The following is a 21,346-nucleotide window of genomic DNA, read 5'->3' as shown; positions in this document are numbered from 1 at the left end:
ATAGAGGGACAATAAAAACCCACCTTCGTATAATAGAAAAGCACCTTCGTATAATAAAAACCCACCTTATTATAATAAAAAGACACATAAGACAGCTATGTCCATAAAATCACCTGTAGGTGTTCTCGTATGACTCTTTAAAATACCATGCTGACTAAACATTTTACCATTCGTCAAAACTCGGCCGATTCCGGAGAGTAGCGGATTATACCGAGGATTGCCGAATGAACCTTTTACCTCATACATTACAGTCAGTAGGTAAGGTGTATCACCTGAGCATGCTGTATGTGTGTTCTCATATGGGTCATTATAAAAAAAAAACGCATGCAAATTTCGATGAAGGAATATTTGAAAAAATGATGTCATTGTGTTATGTTTGTCACTGATCATGTTTTTGATTTATATGGCAATAAAATTATTTGATTTTGATTTGATTGGATTTGATTTAAAACATTTAAATGTGTCCCTCTATTCTATTATAAAAACTTTTAAAGACTTAATTGATTTTCTTGATTTAAGATTTTTCCATATCTTATTAGCAATTGACCCGTCCCTGTTTTCAAATCATGTGACACGCCACACTTCTGGTTAATCACGTGAACCACATCCACATAATAGAAAAGCTCATCCACATGATAGAAAAGCACCTTCATATAATAGAAAACCACCTTCGTATAATAGAAAACCACCATCGTATAATAGACAACCACCATCGTATAATAGAAAACCCCCTTCGTATAATAGAAAACCACCTTCGTATAATTGAAAACCACCTTCGTATAATAGAAAACCTCCTTCGTATAATAGAAAACCACCTTCGTATAATAGAAAACCACCATCGTATAATAGACAACCACCATCGTATAATAGAAAACCCCCTTCGTATAATAGAAAACCACCTTCGTATAATAGAAAACCACCATCGTATAATAGAAAACCACCTTCGTATAATAGAAAACCTCCTTCGTATAATAGAAAAGCACCTTCGTATAATAAAAAATCACCTTCGTATAATAGAAAAGCACCTTCGTATAATAGAAAAGCACCTTCGTATAATACAAACCCACCTTATTATAATAAAAAAGACACATAAGACAGCTATGGCGTTCCATATGATATCATAACATTCATGATTGTGAATAACAAAAGATCATTGAAATAAAAGAATAAATAAGTATAAACTTGACCACTATTATCATTGATGAAGCTTGTTTAAAAGTGTGTCCGATGATTCCATCTACCAGCTAAGATGGCCGACATGGCTAAAAAAAGAACATAGGGGAAAATTCGAGGTGTGTCTATTTTTTTGAAAACAGATATAAAAAGATAAAATCTGACAGAATGTTGAGCTCTACCAATTGACCGAACACGTCAAACTGTCAGAAGACGAGTAATTGCTCTTGAACGAAAAATCGTACTCTTTTATATTTTTTTTCTTGAAAACTATAAAAAAAAAAAAAAAAACAACAGAGAAACTTGAAATTGCAGTTTTACAAGCAATGATCTAAATTGTCAGTCAACTCCTTAGAAGAGTTGTTGCCCGGCTTTGATGATGATTTATAACATTGTTTTTGTGTTTTTGCTTTATATCTTAAAATCGTAATAGATATTTATTTACAATGTAAATAAAACTCAAATAAGCAAAAATTATCAGCAAGACAGGATCTACAATTCGCCGTTGCATACTGGGAAATATTTTCAAAAGTGTACACCAAAACGTCCTGATTGGTTTAATATAGGATTAAACGCCTTTGTAAGGAATTTATTGGTGTATAAATTCGACCAAGTCACTCACAAACAAAACAAGTCCGGTTTATACACTAATAAATTCCTTTAAATAGGCGTTTAATCCTTATAATACTTTAAAAATTGAGATAAGAAATATATTTTCCCACAATCGTTACCTCTATCACACGTAAATTGTATATTTATGACATTGAATAGGCCTGGCGCATGAATAAATTTGTTGGTTAACGCAAAAAAAATGACTCATCTGATAAAAAGTAAACTGCAAAAACTTTTATTATCATTCAAACGAATGTTTTTGTGTTTTATCTTATTTAAAGATTAACGTGCAGAGAAAATAAAATTTGTAACGTCATTTTGTTTACATTGGTTACGAAAAGAAGTTCGGTCAACGACGTCTATCGAAAAATAACCAACGTCAAGATCAACTACTGGAAGTTCTCTCGACCAATCATGTCAACGTATTCCCTAATATGCAAATCATATAAGAATTATAAGGTCATAAACAATGAAAATTCAACCAATGACGTGACGTAGTTTTTATTTTTTGGTTCATGATTCTTTAGATTCTGAAACGGTCAATTACAGTAGGACAACCGGATGTGCCTTTTTTGCCAAAATGTGATTCGGCGGCGCTCAGTAGTTCTACGCCGAAAATTGGACTATTTTGCGTCGGCCGACGTCTACTGAAAAATGGCGCGCTTTTGTATTTTTAGGGCAATATCATAGAGGAAATCGTTCTACGACTCCTTAATGGAGTTATTGTTTAACGATAGACTCTATGGGAGATCAAATCAAATGTTTTCCTTTAGAGTTAAACCAAGTTTGAACATGGAATGAATGTTCATAATGATCGAGGTACTGACAACGTATTATTACTACATGTACTATGTAGCCCATGCACGTAGCTACGTTTACGTCAAAACGCCCGGGCGTACACACGGGCGTACACTTGATTTTGGGAGAACAAATTTTTTTTATCTAAATAAATTTAAAGAGTTGGATTAAAACATTTGAGCCTTGTAGTTCTTTCTTTTATCACTTTTTACGAAGACAAGAATGAAAAATCTACCTTTTTAAACAATTGGAATGGAGAAATTAATTAAGCAAAGCTTTTATTAAAGATCTTATATTATATGTGTCAGTGACTGAAGTCTAGATAATAAATATTAATAAATAGTTGCATAAATCAATACAAAACTTGAAGCTGTCAAATTTAATTTAAAAACTGCTTTTTAGCAAGTCACAGATTGCTGCCAGCGGGGAACTTAGTTTTATTAAAGAACCTATTGAAATACACACATAGATTGTAATCTTATTAAGATATTAATCTCTGATTTCGTTATACTAGAGGGGCCTGATGGGTTATTTTCGTTCTTCCTGATAGGCGCATTTTCGCTATCGTGATCCGTTTTTCTACAGATTTGTTTTGGTTTTTTATTTTCGTGATCCGTGATGATGGAAATTTATTTTCTGTGAATCGTGATTGACAAACAAATCAACTCGTGAATCGTGATGAGAATCCCCCGGTCTCCACATTAGGCCCCTTATATTTCAATTAGATTGATCTGCCCTTACACTATAGAGGATGTCTCAAGTAGGGATTAAGAACAAATTTCAGTATGATCTTAAAGATTCAATTTGGCTTATTAATTTTAATCCTAATAAGACAAAGGCTATGCTATTCATAGACCAAATTTGGCCTTACTCATTATTAGGGTATGTGTTATGACTTTAAGGGGGCTCGCGCATATCGGTCTAAATCAATTTTTTTTGTATTATAGGATTTTGTTATATTTTTCTATAAAAAGGTTATCTTTTACTCAATAAGAAAACAAAATAAAAACATGGGGTCAGCGTTGATTAACGCTCACTACCTGGCTTCGAAAGAAACATACATTTTCGTAGAGGCACTTTTTTCTGTTGAACTAATAGAAAAAATAGAGGTTATATCGAAATAGAAAAAGAACTTAATTACAGAAATCGCTCACATTTTACAAAAGTTTAGTTTAAGTACAGCTTATTTGAAAATTATAATAAAAAATATAGGTCATCGTTGAGTTAAAAAAAGATATTTCAATTTTAATGCCCCCAAAATGGCATTTTTGCACCAAAGGGAGATAATTTGGAGCTTTCTCCATGATATACACATTTTAACAGTCATCTGTGGACAACACGAATTGAATTTTTTGAATGATTTTTGTACCATATGATAAAGTAACAACTAATAAAGGTAATAAATAAAATTTATAATGAAAATAAATGTTTTTTTTTTTTTAAATGTTGACATCTGTTCAACTCACTTATTTTATTGTTGTTGTTACTTTTGATTATGTCACAAGTATAATGTTACTTATATGGCAAATAAAGATACAACTATGTATTGGCTTCCGAAACTACACAAAACACCCAACAAATATAATTTGATTTCGTCTTCAAGCCATTGTTCCACTAGTCTACTACATCGTCTATTCTTCTTACCAGTACACTTGATACAATCAAAAACCTGATAATAAATTGTTCAAATAAGGCCTTCGAAAATAGTGGAATTAATTACTTTTGGAGTGTCAAGAACTCGTTGGAATTCGAAGTACTCCATTGCATGCTTAAATTGGTGATTTTGAATCTGTTCAAAGTTTTGATTTTTCTACCCTGTATACCACATTGCCTCACATTCTCATAAAGAAAAAAATCACACACCTAATTAAATGGGCATTTAAAAAGTCAGAATGTGAATATATATGTTCAAACTCTGTTAGGTCATTTTTAGTTGCAATAAACAAAAAAGTTATGTCAATTGGACATGATTTGATACTATATATGCCCTTGAATTTTTACTAGATAACATTTTTGTTCGCTTTGGAGATTCCGTATATCGTCAGGTTATCGGAATTCCAATGGGGACTAACTGTGGACCACTTATTGCGGACCTGTTTTTGTATTGCTATGAGTTACAATTTATGACAAAAATCAACAAAGACCCATCGAAACAACATCTGATAAACAAATTTAATAATACTTTTAGATATTTGGATGATAAATTTTGCTCTCAATAATGACGATTTCAGTATGTATACTAAAGACATTTATCCTGTTGAACTTACTTTAAATAAAGCTAATACTAACAATGACCACTGCCCTTTCCTCGATCTTGATATCTATATCACTAACGGAAAGCTTAATACTAAAATGTATGATAAAAGAAATGATTTTTCATTTCCTTTCGTTAATTATATATCCATTTTTAGATGGTGACGTTCCCTTGTCACCATCTTACGGTGTTTATATATCTCAACTTGTACGATTCGCTCGTGTATGTAACAATGTTTTAGATTTTAACGAGAGAAGTTTATGTATTACTGAAAAATTATTACACCAGGGTTTTCGATATTACAAACTAGTCAAAACATTTACTGAATTTTATCATCGGTATAAGAACATCATTCGTAAATATAGCCCAACATGCAGACTTCTTATACGTTCAGGTATTTCACATCCAATTCTTTTATAGAAATATGCTTTATATAGCACAAAAATGTCAGTATTCACCTTAGAAACTAACAAAACCTTTGAATAGACTTATTAAGAAGGGATATAGTTACGAAAAACAGTGAGTCTTGCCACGAAGAATAAAAAGTTACGTAACCCTGAAGTCAAAACATTTTTTTCTACTTTCTGTTTGCTGTTTTTAATAGGCCGCACCACTTCCAGTAAAATGATATCCTTCCACTTTCCTGGATTAATATCCCCCAAAAGATGCAATATTTTTTTAAGTCTATATATATGTTTCAATTCAGCATAAACCTATAATCAAACAGAAAAAAAATGAGTTCAGAAAAAAAATGCACTATTTTGTTTCCCTCCATGTTTTGCACCGGAAACTGGAGTTGTAATACAAGACTGGTACCTTAAGGTGGCATGTCTCAAAGGATGTCAACTTATTATTTAGTGTAAAAATGTTTTATATTGTAATTTAAGTTGACTTTTTATAATAGCCACCCCAACCCGCCCCCCTTTTTATCAAGTCTTTGAAGATGTCGTCGTCCCAAAATATTCATTCAGTGATTAAAAGTTTTTTTTTACATTTTAATAACTAAGTCTTTCTCAAACTATCCGAAATTTCCACCACACTTGACCGTGACATAATCTTGTTTATGATCATAAGCTAGTATCCAGATGCAATTAAAAAACTGTTTATCCGCATATTTAGTTTTACTTTCTTAAACTATCCTGGATTTGTACCAAAAAGTAGACAACAGCTAGTTTACAATCAAAAGCTAGTATCTAGAAGTAAATTTTGCAAAACAATACTTTCTGGGTTTTTTTTCGTTATAAGTAGAAACCTAGTACATACGTATCAAAGCCTAGCGGAACGTAACAAGACGTGCTTACTACGTATCAAAACGTATCAATGCGTGGTGGAAACGTACTAATACGTAGCAAAACGTGATATGAACGTAGCACAATCCTAGTATTCATGATTGTAAAACCTACCTTTCAAAATAAAGGGACATTTTTACTCAAAACGTAGTTGAAATGTAGAATTTTAAAACGGAATGAAACGTGACAGTGTGACTGAGGCTTAAGCAAAATAAGAAATGTAATTACTTAATTTTATAATAAGTAATGTGCAAGTTGCCATGGCTACAGGTTATGAAATGTCATAATGTGAGTATTGCTAGAAATGAGTATTGAATTGTTACATATTGAACTTAATCAAACTCGGTAATTATTTTTATATGAATGAAAGTGAAAGCCGTTATGGCTCTAGGTTATACAATTAATTTTATTTTATTGAGAGTATTAATGAGTATTAATACAAATTTCATATATTATTGCGTATTGTTTTGTTTTTTCAATAAAGGGTATAACTATGGAATATAAAATATGGAGACACGAGCAGATACAGATACTAAGTAGGTAGGAGTCAAATTATTGTAACTGTAAACGAATCTTCCTCCAATTAAGGAGGATCATAGACCCAATTAGAAGAGATAGATACAGACATACAGAGATAATATACGCAGGTAGGAATCATCATACTGTAAATGTATAACAAATCTTCCTCCGAAGAAGGAGTACCTTATAATATATTATTGATAGATAGTTCTTTGCCTTAAAATCAAATGACAAATTTGAAGAAAAAAAAACGTTTTTGGGTGATTTTTTTTAACAATTTCAAAAGTTTTGGTACTTATCAATCGATTCCGTGGATTTTTTCGTTGGAGTTTTCTCTGGCCTAGCTTTTAATATATACGAATTTTAAGCATGTTCCTAACATGTATAAAGCTAGTAGTTAATTGCAGTTGGTACTCCAGGAACTATAAGCTTCGCTATTACCCCATTTGGAATTTACGGACCCCATATATATATATCGTATAAAGTCACTAACACACCATGTAACTAATAATATGGAAGGACTGTAAGGTGTGCATGTCTGGCTGACAGGTGTCATCTGACCTTGACCACATTTTCATGGATCAGCGGTCAAACTAATTCTGTTAGTTTTTGGGGTTTTTTTTCTAGTACTATATGCAATAGGTCAGCTATATTTGGTGCATACAAATATTTTGTTATGATATACGCAAGTCTCGCAGGTTTTATTTGTCCTTGACCTCATTTTCACGGTTCATTGGACAGTGCTAAGTTTTATGTTTTTGGTCTGTTTTTTCGTAAACTATAAGCAATAGCCGGTCAAATATATACTTGTTGTATGGAGAAAAAAAATTTAAGCTGTACATGTTTGCCTGACATGGTTCATCTGACATTGACCCCATTTTTATGGTTCATTGGCCAATGTTTAGTTTTTAGGTTAAGTCTAGTTCTTAGAAATTATAATCAATAGGTGAACTATATTTAGTCATTGAATGATTGTGAGGTGTACATGTATTTCTTATTTGGTTTATATGACCTTGACCTCATTTTCTTGAATCATCATGTAATGTTAATGTCAGGGATATTCTTGTCTTTATAATTGAGTTTGTGTATCCAAAAGTAGAAAGATTTTTTTCTGGCTCTAACAATTGCAATAAAAGTATGATCTGTACACATCCATAAACCAAACTCCTCAATTATATTTGTAGAAAAGGACGAATTTTAGTGATGAACAGATAAAGGACAAGGTTCACTTATGGCACACAATGGAAAATCCTTTATGCTAAAAAAATCAGTTATTTTCCTAAATGTACTTAATATTCTCCAGAGTAGACATTTTTGGGGACATTTTGTCAAAATACGCTGATTTTGTGCAATTTTTAGACCTAAAAGCTTCAAGAAAAACTTGGTAGTCACCTATGATCCAAACAAAATGTTTTGTAACCAAAATATTTCAATTTTGATATAGAAGAGGGACGAAAGATACCAGAGGGACAGTCAAAGAAACTCTTAAATCGAAAATAAACTGACAACGCCATGGCTAAAAATGAAAATAAATTCATCAATATATCTTTTAAAAAAATGTTTTGGTCGTAGATGGCTGCCAAGATTATTTATGCCAAAAACAATTAAAAACCTATATATTTTTTTTACAAAAATTAACCTAAAATACAAATTAGTTTTATTTAAGGGGCCATAGCTTCATATAATTTCAAGAAAGGTGCAAAAAATATATATATTTATTAATAAGACTTTATAGTATTTGTTTCAGACTTCTAGACTATATTTTGATAGAGTGAATAACTTTACCAGCCTTTTTCTATACATAGAAAAAGTGTGTTCATTTGTATAGGACTGGTTCCTGCTTTTGTCATTAACCTTTTTTCCTTTTGCTCCTTATAGAGTCACAGAAGACACATTCTGAAGATAACGTTTATAATTAAGATGAATATGGTGGAGGATAAGGTGATTAATCAAAATGATACCACAGAGACAGGTATTGGACAACAGGATGATTCTGCTGTTGTTGAATGTCATAAATTTGATGTTTGTGTTAAAGAATTTACCAAAGAAAATTACATAACGAGTCACATGAGAATACATACTGGTGAACAATATCATAAATGTGATGTTTGTGCTAAAGAATTTACTCAAAGAAATTACCTAAAGATTCACCTGAAAACACATACTAGTGAAAAATCGCATAAATGTGATGTGTGTGCTAAAGCATTTAGTCAAAGTAGTCACTTAAAGAGACACATGAGAACACATACTGGTCATAAATGTGATGTTTGTGCTAAAGAATTTTCTCAAAGAAATTACCTAAAGATTCACCTGAAAACACATACTGGTGAACAATGCCATAAATGCGAAGTTTGTGAGAAAGAATTTACTCGAAAAAGTTACCTACCGACACACATGAAAATACATACTGGTGAAAAATGTCATAAATGTAATGTATGTGCTAAAGAATTTACTCAAAAAAATGTTCTAACGAGACACATGAAAACACATACTGGTGAACAATGTCATAAATGTGATGTATGTGCTAAAGAATTTACTCAAAGAAATTTCCTAAAGAATCACATGAGAACACATACTGGTTCACAATGTCATAAATGCGAAGCTTGTGCCAAAGAATTTACTCGAAAATGTTACCTCACGACACACATGAAAATACATACTGGTGAAAAATGTCATAAATGTAATGTATGTGCTAAAGAATTTACTCAAAGAAATTACCTAACGAGACACATGAAAATACATACTGGTGAACAATGTCATACATGTGATGTATGTGCTAAATCATTTAGTCAAAGTCTTTACTTAAAGAGACACATGAGAACACATACTGGAGAAAGATTTTATACATGTAGTGTTTGTTCGAAAGGTTATTCTTGGCTGCAACATTTACAGTTTCACATGCGCACACATACAGGTGAAAAACCTCATGCATGTAATGTATGTGATAAACGGTTTAGTCTTAATCGTAATTTGCAAATTCATATGCTAACACATTCAGGTGATAAACCTCATGTCTGCAATGTATGTGATAAAGGGTTTGGTCAGCTTGGATATTTAAAGAGACACATGAGAATGCACACAGGTGAAAAACCTCATGATTGTGACGTATGCGGTAAAGGGTTTAGTCGCCTTCATTCTTTACAGGATCACATGAGAATACACACTGGTGAAAAACCTCATGACTGTGACGTATGCGGTAAAGGGTTCAGTCGACTTGGCGATTTACAGAGTCACATGAGAACACATGACGGTGATTAACCCCGTTCCTGTGATGTATATGATAAAGCCTTTACTCGGCCTTGTAGTTGATAATCACACGAGAAAACGTACAGATGACAATTATAGTAAAACTCAAAACTGGGATGCATAAGAAAAATGGTGAAGTCATGAACAAATTCCCATGAAAACATATGAAGATTGATGAGTGATGTTCATGTTCAAGGAGAACACTGTCTACGACCTTACGAAAAGTAGATTATTACAAAGACAAGATCGTAGATTATTTATCTTAAAAAGAAGAACAGGGGGAGAATACAACAGAAAACTTTTCACGAGGAGAACTTAATAGATAACTTATCATGGAGAGAACAAAATAGAAACTTATCGTGGGGAGATCATAATAGAAAACTTATCACGATAAGAACACATTAGAAAGCGTTTCACAGGGAGAACAATTGAAAACTTATCATGGGGAGATCACAACAGAAACCTTATCATTGACAGAACACATTCAACGTCAACTTGTCATGGAGAGAACACAATAGAAAACTTATCACGAGGAGAAATCGAACACAATAGAAAACTCATCACAGGGAAATTACAATAGAAAACTTATCACGAGGATAACATAATAGAAAACTTATCATGGGGGAACACAATAGGAAACTTATCATGGGGAGATCACAACATAAAACTTATCAAGACAGGAACACAATGATTACTTTTCAGGGGGAGAACATAATTAGAATACTTATCACGGGGAGAACACAACATCAAACTTATCATGGGAGAACACAATAGAAAATGTGCCACAGGGGGGACTATTAAAGAAAACTTTTCACGGCAAGAACACATTAGAAACCTTATTGTAGAACACAGTAGAAAACGTGTCACAGGAAGAGTACAACAGAAAACCTATCATGGAGAGAACACAAAAGAAAAACTTTTCACGGGGAGAACACAATAGAAAACGTATCATGGGAGAACACAGTAGAAAACGAGGTCACACGAAGAATACACAGAAAACATATCATGGAGAGAACACAATAGAAAAAGATATCACGGGGAGAAAATTATAGATCACTTTTCCAGGGGAGAACACAATAGAAAACCGGCCACAGGGAGAACATAATAGAAAACTTGTCACGGGGAAAACACAATAAAAAACTTACCATGGGAGATCACATAGAAAACGTGCCACAGGGAGAACACAATATAAAACTTACCATGAGGAGAACACAATAGCAAACTTATCATGAGGAGAACACAATAGAAAACCTATCAAGGGGAGAACACAATAGGAAACTAATCAAGGGGAGTACACAACAGAAAACTTATCAAGGGGAGTACACAACAGAAAACTTATCGAGGGGAGTAAACAATAGGAAACCTATCATGGGAGAATACAATAGAAAACGTGCCACAGGGAGAACATAATAGAAAACTTTTCACGGGGAGAAAACAATAGAAAACTTATCATGGGAGATCACATAGAAAACGTGCCACAGGGAGAACACAATAGAAAACTCATCTTTAGGAGAACACAATAGAAAACTTATCATGAGATTTTCACTGTATGATATATTTATTTTTTTTATCTATTACAGCGTATTTTTTAAGCATGTAAAGCAAGACTTCAGTTAGCGTGCTTGCTTTGGTTTTTTTTTGTACAATCATTATGATAACACCCAATTTAATTCAAATATAATAATTATATAAATACAGGTTAAACTATGCCGATACATATTGTTTAAAGATGTCAATCTTATTTACAAAGTTTGTATAAACAATTATACAAACTAAGCAATCAAGTCAACCAAAGTTTTGCTTTACATGCATTAGAAAATTAGCTGTAAAGCCTTAATTTAGCCGACTTGCTCAAACAATAGATAAAGTAAGAGACGGATTTGATAAAATTTAACTTACGGAGGAAAGTTTGGTTTTAAAACACTCTAAATAAATTCAATAGAAATAAAATTTATTTCAAATGTATTCCATTTTTAAAATTTCTTATGAATCGTATAGGGATCTTTATCCTTGTTTTTTTTATCCATTTCAATATCCTTGGTTTTTTATCCATTTCCATGACACTTCACTACTAATTACGTACATCTTGATAAAGATTGAATCGTTGGTTTTCCCGTTTAAAAGGTTTTACACTGGGGCCCTTTATAACTTGCTGTTCGGTGTGAGCTAAGACTCCATTTTGACGTATAAAGGTATACTTTTTAAATTGTGACTCGTTTTGAGAGTTGTCTCATTGTCACATATGACATCTTATCTATCTGTGGCTCAACCCGAAACGAGACGGGATAAAAAGGGATAAAAAACACACTTTTTTAATATATTTATAATGGGCTTAATATGAGTCAGAAGAGTAGAATAGTGGGTCGCGTTGGGGTATAAGCGTGACGCGGAATTGCCGATTTTTTTGTAAGTGTGACACGTGATAGTCAAATGATTGTGTCGTGAAAACGAGAAATAAAGTATAGCGGGACACGGAAAATTTAAAAAAATGAGAACTGCATCGTATAAGCGGGATACGGGAATCTGATAAAGTATAGTAAGCGGGATCAGGGATCAGACCCCCCCCCCCCCCATGATACCCCAGAATAAGATAATTTTTTTATCTTCATCCTATTGTTACAGTCATGCCTTCAATAACAAATGTATCCCATGCATGCATTTTTATAGACAAAAGACCTTATGGATATTTGAGGTTCTTTGACATGCTGAATCTAACCTTGTATCCAGTTTGGGGATTTTTACCAAGTTATCGAAATAGCCCACATAGAGGTCCAAAGGATTTAAGATCATCAAACATGAATTGTAGCATGCATGTTGTGTACAATTACCCAAATGTGCATTGTTTGACCTCTGTGGTAGTATCCACTCGCGGATCTAGAAATTTTAGGGGTCAAATGACTACCTAAGAGGGGGCCCGCTCCAGTGATTCCATATAAAAGTAACCAAATGTTTTCCCAAAAAGGGGGCAACCCCCTGTCCTCCTAAATCCTCCTCTGGTATCGAGCTGTTCATTACGGATAATTCTTTTTGTATCAAGGGTGCTCTACTTCACGTACCAATGCAAACAAAAAAGTTCGCCCACACCTTCCATTTCATGTTTTAATGACTGTGGATAATTTATGTCACATACCGTTTCAGTTAAAATCATGCAAGCAACAATCGAGACAAGAACATTTGTTCTACCAAAACTGTCTTTTTCAGAATATGGAAATTGAAGCAGTTGAGGGTACAACTGGGGAAATTAATCTTTTATAAGCTTTTCTGTCACCATTGCGTTTCAAGATGCATATTTCTCTGTTCGCAAGTGTATTTATTGCGTGGAAGATAACGTCCTCAAATGCACTCGTCTCTATTTTACACAGACTGCACTTAAACTCCGCAATATCAATCTTTGACTTCAAAAAAATACAGAAATATCTTTTAAATTTTTTTTTAAATCAAGGAAAAACGTAATTTGAAGAATACAATATGACATTTTGAGAAGCGTTTTTGTTACAAGTTTGAAAAGCTATATATTTGATAAAGAATGAATGAGGAGTTTGTATTTCAATTTGAAAATACATTTATCATAAATTTTAAAGTCATCAACTAAGTTTTTTCATTTGTTTCAAGTGCATTTATCACATAATTCTACAATAAAAATTCCTCGCATCTTCGAAAATTCCACATCAGAAATGACTGCACTAACAGTGATAATTCATCGCATCTTTAGTTAAAATGGATCGCTTTCAAAAATCGATATGCTATATTATGTTGCTTTTATAACACTTATTTGAACTTTAATGCTATGTTTGTACATAATAAAGACATATCACAATGAAAATATGTAAAAACTTTCCTTCAAATCAATTAATTTGGTATTTTCAAAACGTAAACAAATACAGTTTTCCCATGATCCTTTATTCTACAATAGACATACCCGCATATGACGTGAAAATGAACTAGCTGGATTCGCACTTTATATACACTGTAACTATTGATCATGTTATTTAAATTCAAATATCTGAAAGCGTCTTTGAAAGATTTTAAGATTAATTACAAAATATACAAACACTGGAAGTGCATGCGGGGGAATATCCGAAAAAGTCATCACTGGAAAAAAAAAACATTCGCTTCAAGAATTACGCTCTCGCTCCATTCAGAACATTAAAAAACCAGATTATACATACCCAAGACACTTTATATTAGAATCATATTCAAAACAGTGTGGTCCTGGCCATTGATTGACGACCTAAATTATCCCATTGACTGGGACAGATTAGGTGAACGTTTGTCTGTAACGACCATTGCTCACTTCTTGCTTATTATAGAATTTAAACTGGGGGGTCACCAAAGGTTCTTAACGCCTTTAATAATAAAATAATTGGAAAAATTATTCAGGAATAACCTTTATGTTTTGATTTATATTATTGATATAAATCAACACATCGTATTATTCCGGATTCGTTTTTCGAATTTTTTTATTTAGGTTTTGAGAACCTTTGGTGACCCCACAGATTCAGTGTCTTTAACAAGTACATAGTGAGCAGTGATTGTTACCGACAAACGTTCACCTAATCTGTCCCAGTCAATGGGATAATTTAGGTCGTCAATCAATGGCCAGGACCACACTGTTTTGAATATGATTCTATATATTATTGCATAGTAATTTAATATTTTCCACAGAAAGTAACCTAAGTTAGCGTGCAATAAATTCCAAAATAAATCTTTAAAATTCATGACGTCATCAACGACAAAATCTTAGTTTAAACCAATTTTTACTTTCAAATATTATATTGCTATACAATAAAAGGGTTATTGCATGAATATAGTGGAATATTGTCCCTCGTAGAACATATATTGCACTCGCAAGTTCGTGCAATATAAAATTCTACTCGGGACAAAATTCCCCAATATTCATGCAATAACCCTATATTATTATGAACAGAGCATCTTCCATTTTTGTTTCGCATTCTATAGTTATATGGTTTGCTACTGACCCTTTACGGATCCATAAAGGGCTAGTAACATTCATAGGGAGTGAGGCCAAATATTTTACTATTTATTTCTGTTCTAAAAAATGAACGAAACAAAAATATGTAGCACATCAAGGTGTCAGACCACCAATTACTCCCTCCAATTTAGAACGTTTAGTCCTACTTTGACACAAAATAGTGCTTTTGATGTCATTGTTTACTTAAACTAACCAACAAATTTGCAGAAATGAAACTTTTGGTGAAAGGGAAATATATTTAGACCATTTTGAGCCAAAATTCACTTGTCTATGAGTTTGCATTAAAAATTCAGGATTAATGCGCTACATAGTACACTAATTTAAGATTTCCAGAAAACCGGGAGTTATTTTGGTAGTACCTGTCTTTTCAAAATCAGTAATTTGTTACAAGACTTTAAACATTGGTTGAAAATTGGCATGTAGGAAGGTGATACATGTACAATTCAGGATATACCTGGTTTCCTTGAAGTTAAACTTAAGGTAAAATATTTAGAAAGCTGTGAAAATTGCAAAATTTGGTTGAACAGATAGGGATTTTTAATTGGTGGTCTGACACCTCAACAGTTATATAAAAAAAATATAAAAAATATATATTTAAAATATTATCTATTAAGAATATGATTCATATCCATGTGAAAACTACACTAAAGTAATATTTCATCAATTATTTCCTTAATTAACGAGAACAAAGACTTAAACAAAATATAAAATTTAATTGCTTAATTGTTGTTTTTTTTAATAATTTTATAATAATTAATGTGAAAGCTGTCATGGCTACAGGTTATGAAATGTCATAATCAGAGTATTGCTAGAAGCTAGTATTGAATAGTATACATATTGAACTGAATTAAACTTAGTTATTATTTTTATATGAATTAAAGTGAAAGCCGTTATGGCTCTAGGTGATTTTTTTATTGAGAGTATTAATACAAATTTCACATGTCATTGAATATGTTATTTTCAATATAGTGTATAAATATTGGTTGTGAACATGCATAGAACATGAAGACACGAGCAGATAGATAGACTATAGGAGTCATAATATTGTAACTGTTTAACGAATCTTTCTCCGATTAGGGAGAAAATAAAGACATAATTTAACGAGATAGATACAGACATACAGAGACAATATACGCAGGTAGGAGTCATAATATTGTAATATTAAACGATTCTTACTCCAATGAAGGAGAAAATTAAGACGCGTTTAAGGGATAGGTACAGACATTTTTCGTAAACCTGAGGATTTTCTTATCCCAGGAATTGATTACCTTAGCCGTATTTGGTACAATGTTTTGGAAAGTTGGGTCCTTAGTGCTCTCCTACTTTGTACTTGTTTAAAAGGTATGAAACCAGTTGTTAATTGCAGTTGGTACTCCAGGAATGTATTCGCATAGCAACATTTGTACATCAAGTTTCTATATCCTAATGTTCTCGTTTGATTCTTTTGAAATTGATTTTTTTCTTTTCTTCTTTTTTTACTATTCATCAGAATGTGTTCCACAAGAAACCATACTTGAAATGCGAAGGAAAACAACAATCGTTAAGTATAAAACCAGCCGAGTTTTCACTCAGTAGTCGGTCGTCATTCCAAAATGATTGTGTATTTGGTGATTTTGACAATAAGGGTTAAACATAAAAAAAGTCTTGAAAATATGCACTTGGAATAAGGAAATGTGCCAGTAACTTGAATTTGGAAGCTTTAATTGTGTTTTTTTCTGGGATATTCCTGTCTTTATAAATGTAATTAAGCTAGTATATTCAAAAGTAGAATTTTTTTTCCTGGTTCTAACAATTGCAATAGCAATATGCTATAACTCGGCCGATTCAATACCTTCAAAGGAGAGTAGCGGATAGACCCGAAGTTTGCCGATGGTACTAGCAGTATGATCTGTACACATTCATATACCAAATTCCCAAATTATACACGTTATATATATTAGAAAAGGACGAACCAAATTATTAAATGCCATTTTAATGATGAACAGATAATGTTGTTGACAATACAATATTAATAAAATTGAGAATGGAAATAGGGAATGTGTCAAAGAGACAACAACCCGGCTATAGAGCAGACAACAGCAGAAGGTCACCAACAGGTCTTCAATGCAGCGAGAAATTCCCGCACCCATAGGTGTCCTTCAGCTTCAGTGATAATAAACGCCATACTAAACTCCAAATTGTACACAAGAACTAAAATGAAAAATAATACAAGACTAACAAAGGCCAGAGACTCCTGACTTAGGACACGCGCATAAATGCGGCGGGATTAAACATGTTTATCAGATCTCAACCCTCCCCTCCCCTATACCTCTAACCAATGCAGAAAAGTGAACGCATAACAATACGCACATTAAAATTCAGTTCAAGAGAAGTCCGAGTCTAATGTCAGAGGATGTAACCAAAGGAAATAAACAAAATGATTACACTATTTGCCAATTCCCGTAGTTGACCCTATAATTAGAGGTCCCTTTTTGTTGTTGGTCCCTTGTGAGGGACATACATTTTTACTGGAGAGCTAGGGGAAAGAGCAAATTTACCTGCGCGGCGTATCCTTTAAGTTTTTCAAATCTTTGAATTACATTAATTTGTTGTTTAGCTAAATACTTTTGTCACTAAAGGTTATTTTTCATGCACAATTGGTTGAAACCGCCGATACATCACTTTCAACCTATCATGATTTGCATTGGCAAACGCTATTTGTCCGCTATAGAAACAGTTTACGATTGACAAAGGAAAGTAATTTATTTTAAGAATGTGTAATACCAGAATCAAATCGGTAATTGGCAAATGGATTATTGGTTTAGACATCTTGTATAGCTTTTTATAGAGTACTCATTAGATAACTTTACAAGCCGGTATTTTACACAAACTATTAGTATAGGACTGATTCCTGGTTTTGTCATTAACCTTTTTTCCTCTTGCTCCTTATAGAGTCACAGAAGACACATTCTGAAGATAACGTTTATTATTAGGATGAATATGGTGGAGGATAAGGTTATTAATCAAAATGATACAACAGAGACAGGTATTGGACAACAGGATGATTCTACTGTTGTTGAATGTCATAAATTTGATGTTTCTGTTAAAGAATTTACCACAGAAAATTACCTAACGAGACACATGAAAACACATACTGGTGAACAATGTCATAAATGTGATGTATGTGCTAAAGAATTTACTCAAAGAAATTACCTAAATATTCATCTGAAAACACATACTAGTGAAAAATCGCATAAATGTGATGTGTGTGCTAAAACATTTAGTCAAAGTATTTACTTAAAGAGACACATGAGAACACATACTGGTGAAAAATGTCATAAATGTGATGTATGTGCTAAAGAATTTACTCAAAGAAATGACCTAACGACTCACATGAGAACACATACTGGTTCACAATGTCATAAATGCGAAGTTTGTGCCAAAGAATTTGCTCGAAAATGTTACATAACGACACACATGAAAATACATACTGGTGAAAAATGTCATAAATGTAATGTATGTGCTAAAGAATTTACTCAAAGAAGTGTTCTAACGAGACACATGAAAACACATACTGGTGAACAATGTTATAAATGTGATGTATGTGCTAAAGAATTTACTCAAAGAAATTTCCTAAAGAATCACATGAGAACACATACTGGTTCACAATGTCATAAATGCGAAGCTTGTGCCAAAGAATTTACTCGAAAACGTAACCTCACGATACACATGCAAATACATACTGGTGAAAAATGTCATAAATGTAATGTATGTGCTAAAGAATTTACTCAAAGAAATTACCTAACGAGACACATGAAAATACATGCTAGTGAAAAATGTCATAAATGTGATGTATGTGCTAAAGAATTTAGTCAAAGCCTTTACTTAAAGAGACACATGAGAACACATACTGGAGAAAAATTTTATACATGTAGTGTTTGTTCGAAAGGTTATTCTTGGCTTCAACATTTACAGTTTCACATGCGCACACATACAGGTGAAAAACCTCATGCATGTAATGTATGTGATAAACGGTTTAGTCTTAATCGTAATTTGCAAATTCATATGCTAACACATACAGGTGATAAACCTCATGTCTGCAATGTATGTGATAAAGGGTTTGGTCAGCTTGGATATTTAAAGATTCACATGAAAACACATACAGGTGATAAACCTCATGTCTGCAATGTATGTGGTAAAGGGTTTCGTCAGAAATGTAGTTTACGAATTCACATGAGAACACATACAGGTGAAAAACCTCATGATTGTGACGTATGCGGTAAAGGGTTTAGTCACCTTCATTCTTTACAAGATCACATGAGAATACACACAGGTGATAAACCTTATGTTTGTGATGTATGTAGAAAACGGTTCCGTCGATTTGGTGATTTGCAGAGTCACATGAGAATACACACAGGTGAAAAACCTCATGATTGTGACGTATGCGGTAAAGGGTTTAGTCGCCTTCATTCTTTACAGAATCACATGAGAATACACACTGGCGAAAAACCTCATGACTGTGACGTATGCGGTAAAGGGTTCAGTCGACTTGGCGATTTACAGAGTCACATGAGAACACATGAAGGTGATTAACCCCGTTCCTGTGATGTATATGATAAAGCCTGTATTCGGCCTTGTAGTTGATAATCACACGAGAAAACGTACAGATGACAATTATAGTAAAACTCAAAACTGGGATGCATAAGAAAAATGGTGAAGTCACATGTTTATGAACATATTCCCATGAAAACATATGAAAGTTGATGAGTGATGTTCATGTTCAAGGAGAACACTGTCTACGACCTTAAGTAGATTATTACAACGACAAGATCGTAGATTATTTATCTTGAAAAGGACATGGGGAGAACATAAAAGATAACTTATCATGGGGAGAACAAAATAGAAACTTATCATGGGGAGATCATAATAGAAAACTTATCACGATGAGAACACATAAGAAAGCGTTTCACAGGGAGAACAATAGAAAACTTATCATGGTGAGATCACAACAGAAACCTTATCATTGACAGAACACATTAAACGTCAACTTGTCATGGAGAGAACACAATAGAAAACTTATCATGAGGAGAAATCGAACACAATAGAAAACTCATCACAGGGAAATTACAATAGAAAACTTATCACGAGGATAACATTAAAGAAAACTTATCATGGGGAGAACACAATAGGAAACTTATCATGGGGAGTACACAACAGAAAACTTATCAAGATAGGAACACAATGATTACTTTTCAGGGGGAGAACATAATTAGAATACTTATCACGGGGAGAACACAACATAAAACTTATCATGGGAGAACACAATAGAAAATGTGTCACAGGGGGGACTATTAAAGAAAACTTTACACGGCAAGAACACATTAGAAACCTTATTGTAGAACACAGTAGAAAACGTGTCACAGGAAGAGTACAACAGAAAACCTATCATGGAGAAACACAATAGAAAACCTTTCACGGGGAGAACATAATAGAAAACGTATCATGGGAGAACACAGTAGAAAACGAGGTCACACGAAGAATACATCAGAAAACATATCATGGAGAGAACACAATAGAAAAACATCACGGGGAGAAAATTATAGAACACTTTTCAAGGGGAGAACACAATAGAAAACGTGACACAGGGAGAACATAATAGAAAACTTATCACGATGAGAACACATAAGAAAGCGTTTCACAGGGAGAACAATAGAAAACTTATCATGGTGAGATCACAACAGAAACCTTATCATTGACAGAACACATTAAACGTCAACTTGTCATGGAGAGAACACAATAGAAAACTTATCATGAGGAGAAATCGAACACAATAGAAAACTCATCACAGGGAAATTACAATAGAAAACTTATCACGAGGATAACATTAAAGAAAACTTATCATGGGGAGAGCACAATAGGAAACTTATCATGGGGAGTACACAACAGAAAACTTATCAAGATAGGAACACAATGATTACTTTTCAGGGGGAGAACATAATTAGAATACTTATCACGGGGAGAACACAACATAAAACTTATCATGGGAGAACACAATAGAAAATGTGTCACAGGGGGGACTATTAAAGAAAACTTTACACGGCAAGAACACATTAGAAACCTTATTGTAGAACACAGTAGAAAACGTGTCACAGGAAGAGTACAACAGAAAACCTATCATGGAGAAACACAATAGAAAACCTTTCACGGGGAGAACATAATAGAAAACGTATCATGGGAGAACACAGTAGAAAACGAGGTCACACGAAGAATACATCAGAAAACATGTCATGGAGAGAACACAATAGAAAAACATCACGGGGAGAAAATTATAGAACACTTTTCAAGGGGAGAACACAATAGAAAACGTGACACAGGGAGAACATAATAGAAAACTTGTCACGGGGAGAACACAATAAAAAACTTACCATGGGAGATCACATAGAAAACGTGCCACAGGGAGAACAAAATAAATAAAACTTATCA

At 33.2% G+C, this 21,346-nt stretch overlaps 1 protein-coding gene across 1 annotated transcript; it reads left to right on the top strand.

The window, feature by feature from the left end:
* The first annotated feature begins 8,565 nt into the window (after positions 1-8,565).
* Positions 8,566-19,646, top strand: LOC139494043 (zinc finger protein 91-like). Its single transcript, XM_071282209.1, has 4 exons — positions 8,566-9,391; positions 9,644-9,895; positions 16,374-16,428; positions 17,857-19,646. Exons 1-4 carry the CDS (start codon positions 8,566-8,568, stop codon positions 19,454-19,456), a joined length of 2,733 nt encoding a protein of 910 aa, XP_071138310.1. The 3' UTR covers positions 19,457-19,646.
* Positions 19,647-21,346: the final 1,700 nt, after the last annotated feature.

This window comes from Mytilus edulis, chromosome 11 (assembly GCF_963676685.1).
Source record: "Mytilus edulis chromosome 11, xbMytEdul2.2, whole genome shotgun sequence".
NCBI lineage: Eukaryota > Metazoa > Mollusca > Bivalvia > Mytilida > Mytilidae > Mytilus > Mytilus edulis.
The sequence above is the reverse complement of the archived record's forward strand: the minus strand, read 5'-3'. Positions and strand labels throughout refer to the sequence as shown.

What these genes read in the sequence shown, in the direction of transcription:
- LOC139494043 (XM_071282209.1), top strand. Translation starts at nt 8,566, where the DNA reads ATGAATATGGTGGAGGATAAGGTGATTAATCAAAATGATACCACAGAG. An exon ending in ACACATGAAAATACATACTG is followed by an intron (nt 9,392 to 9,643) that starts GTGAACAATGTC and finishes TAACACATTCAG; the next exon opens with GTGATAAACCTCATGTCTGC. An exon ending in AGGAAAACAACAATCGTTAA is followed by an intron (nt 16,429 to 17,856) that starts GTATAAAACCAG and finishes GTTTATTATTAG; the next exon opens with GATGAATATGGTGGAGGATA.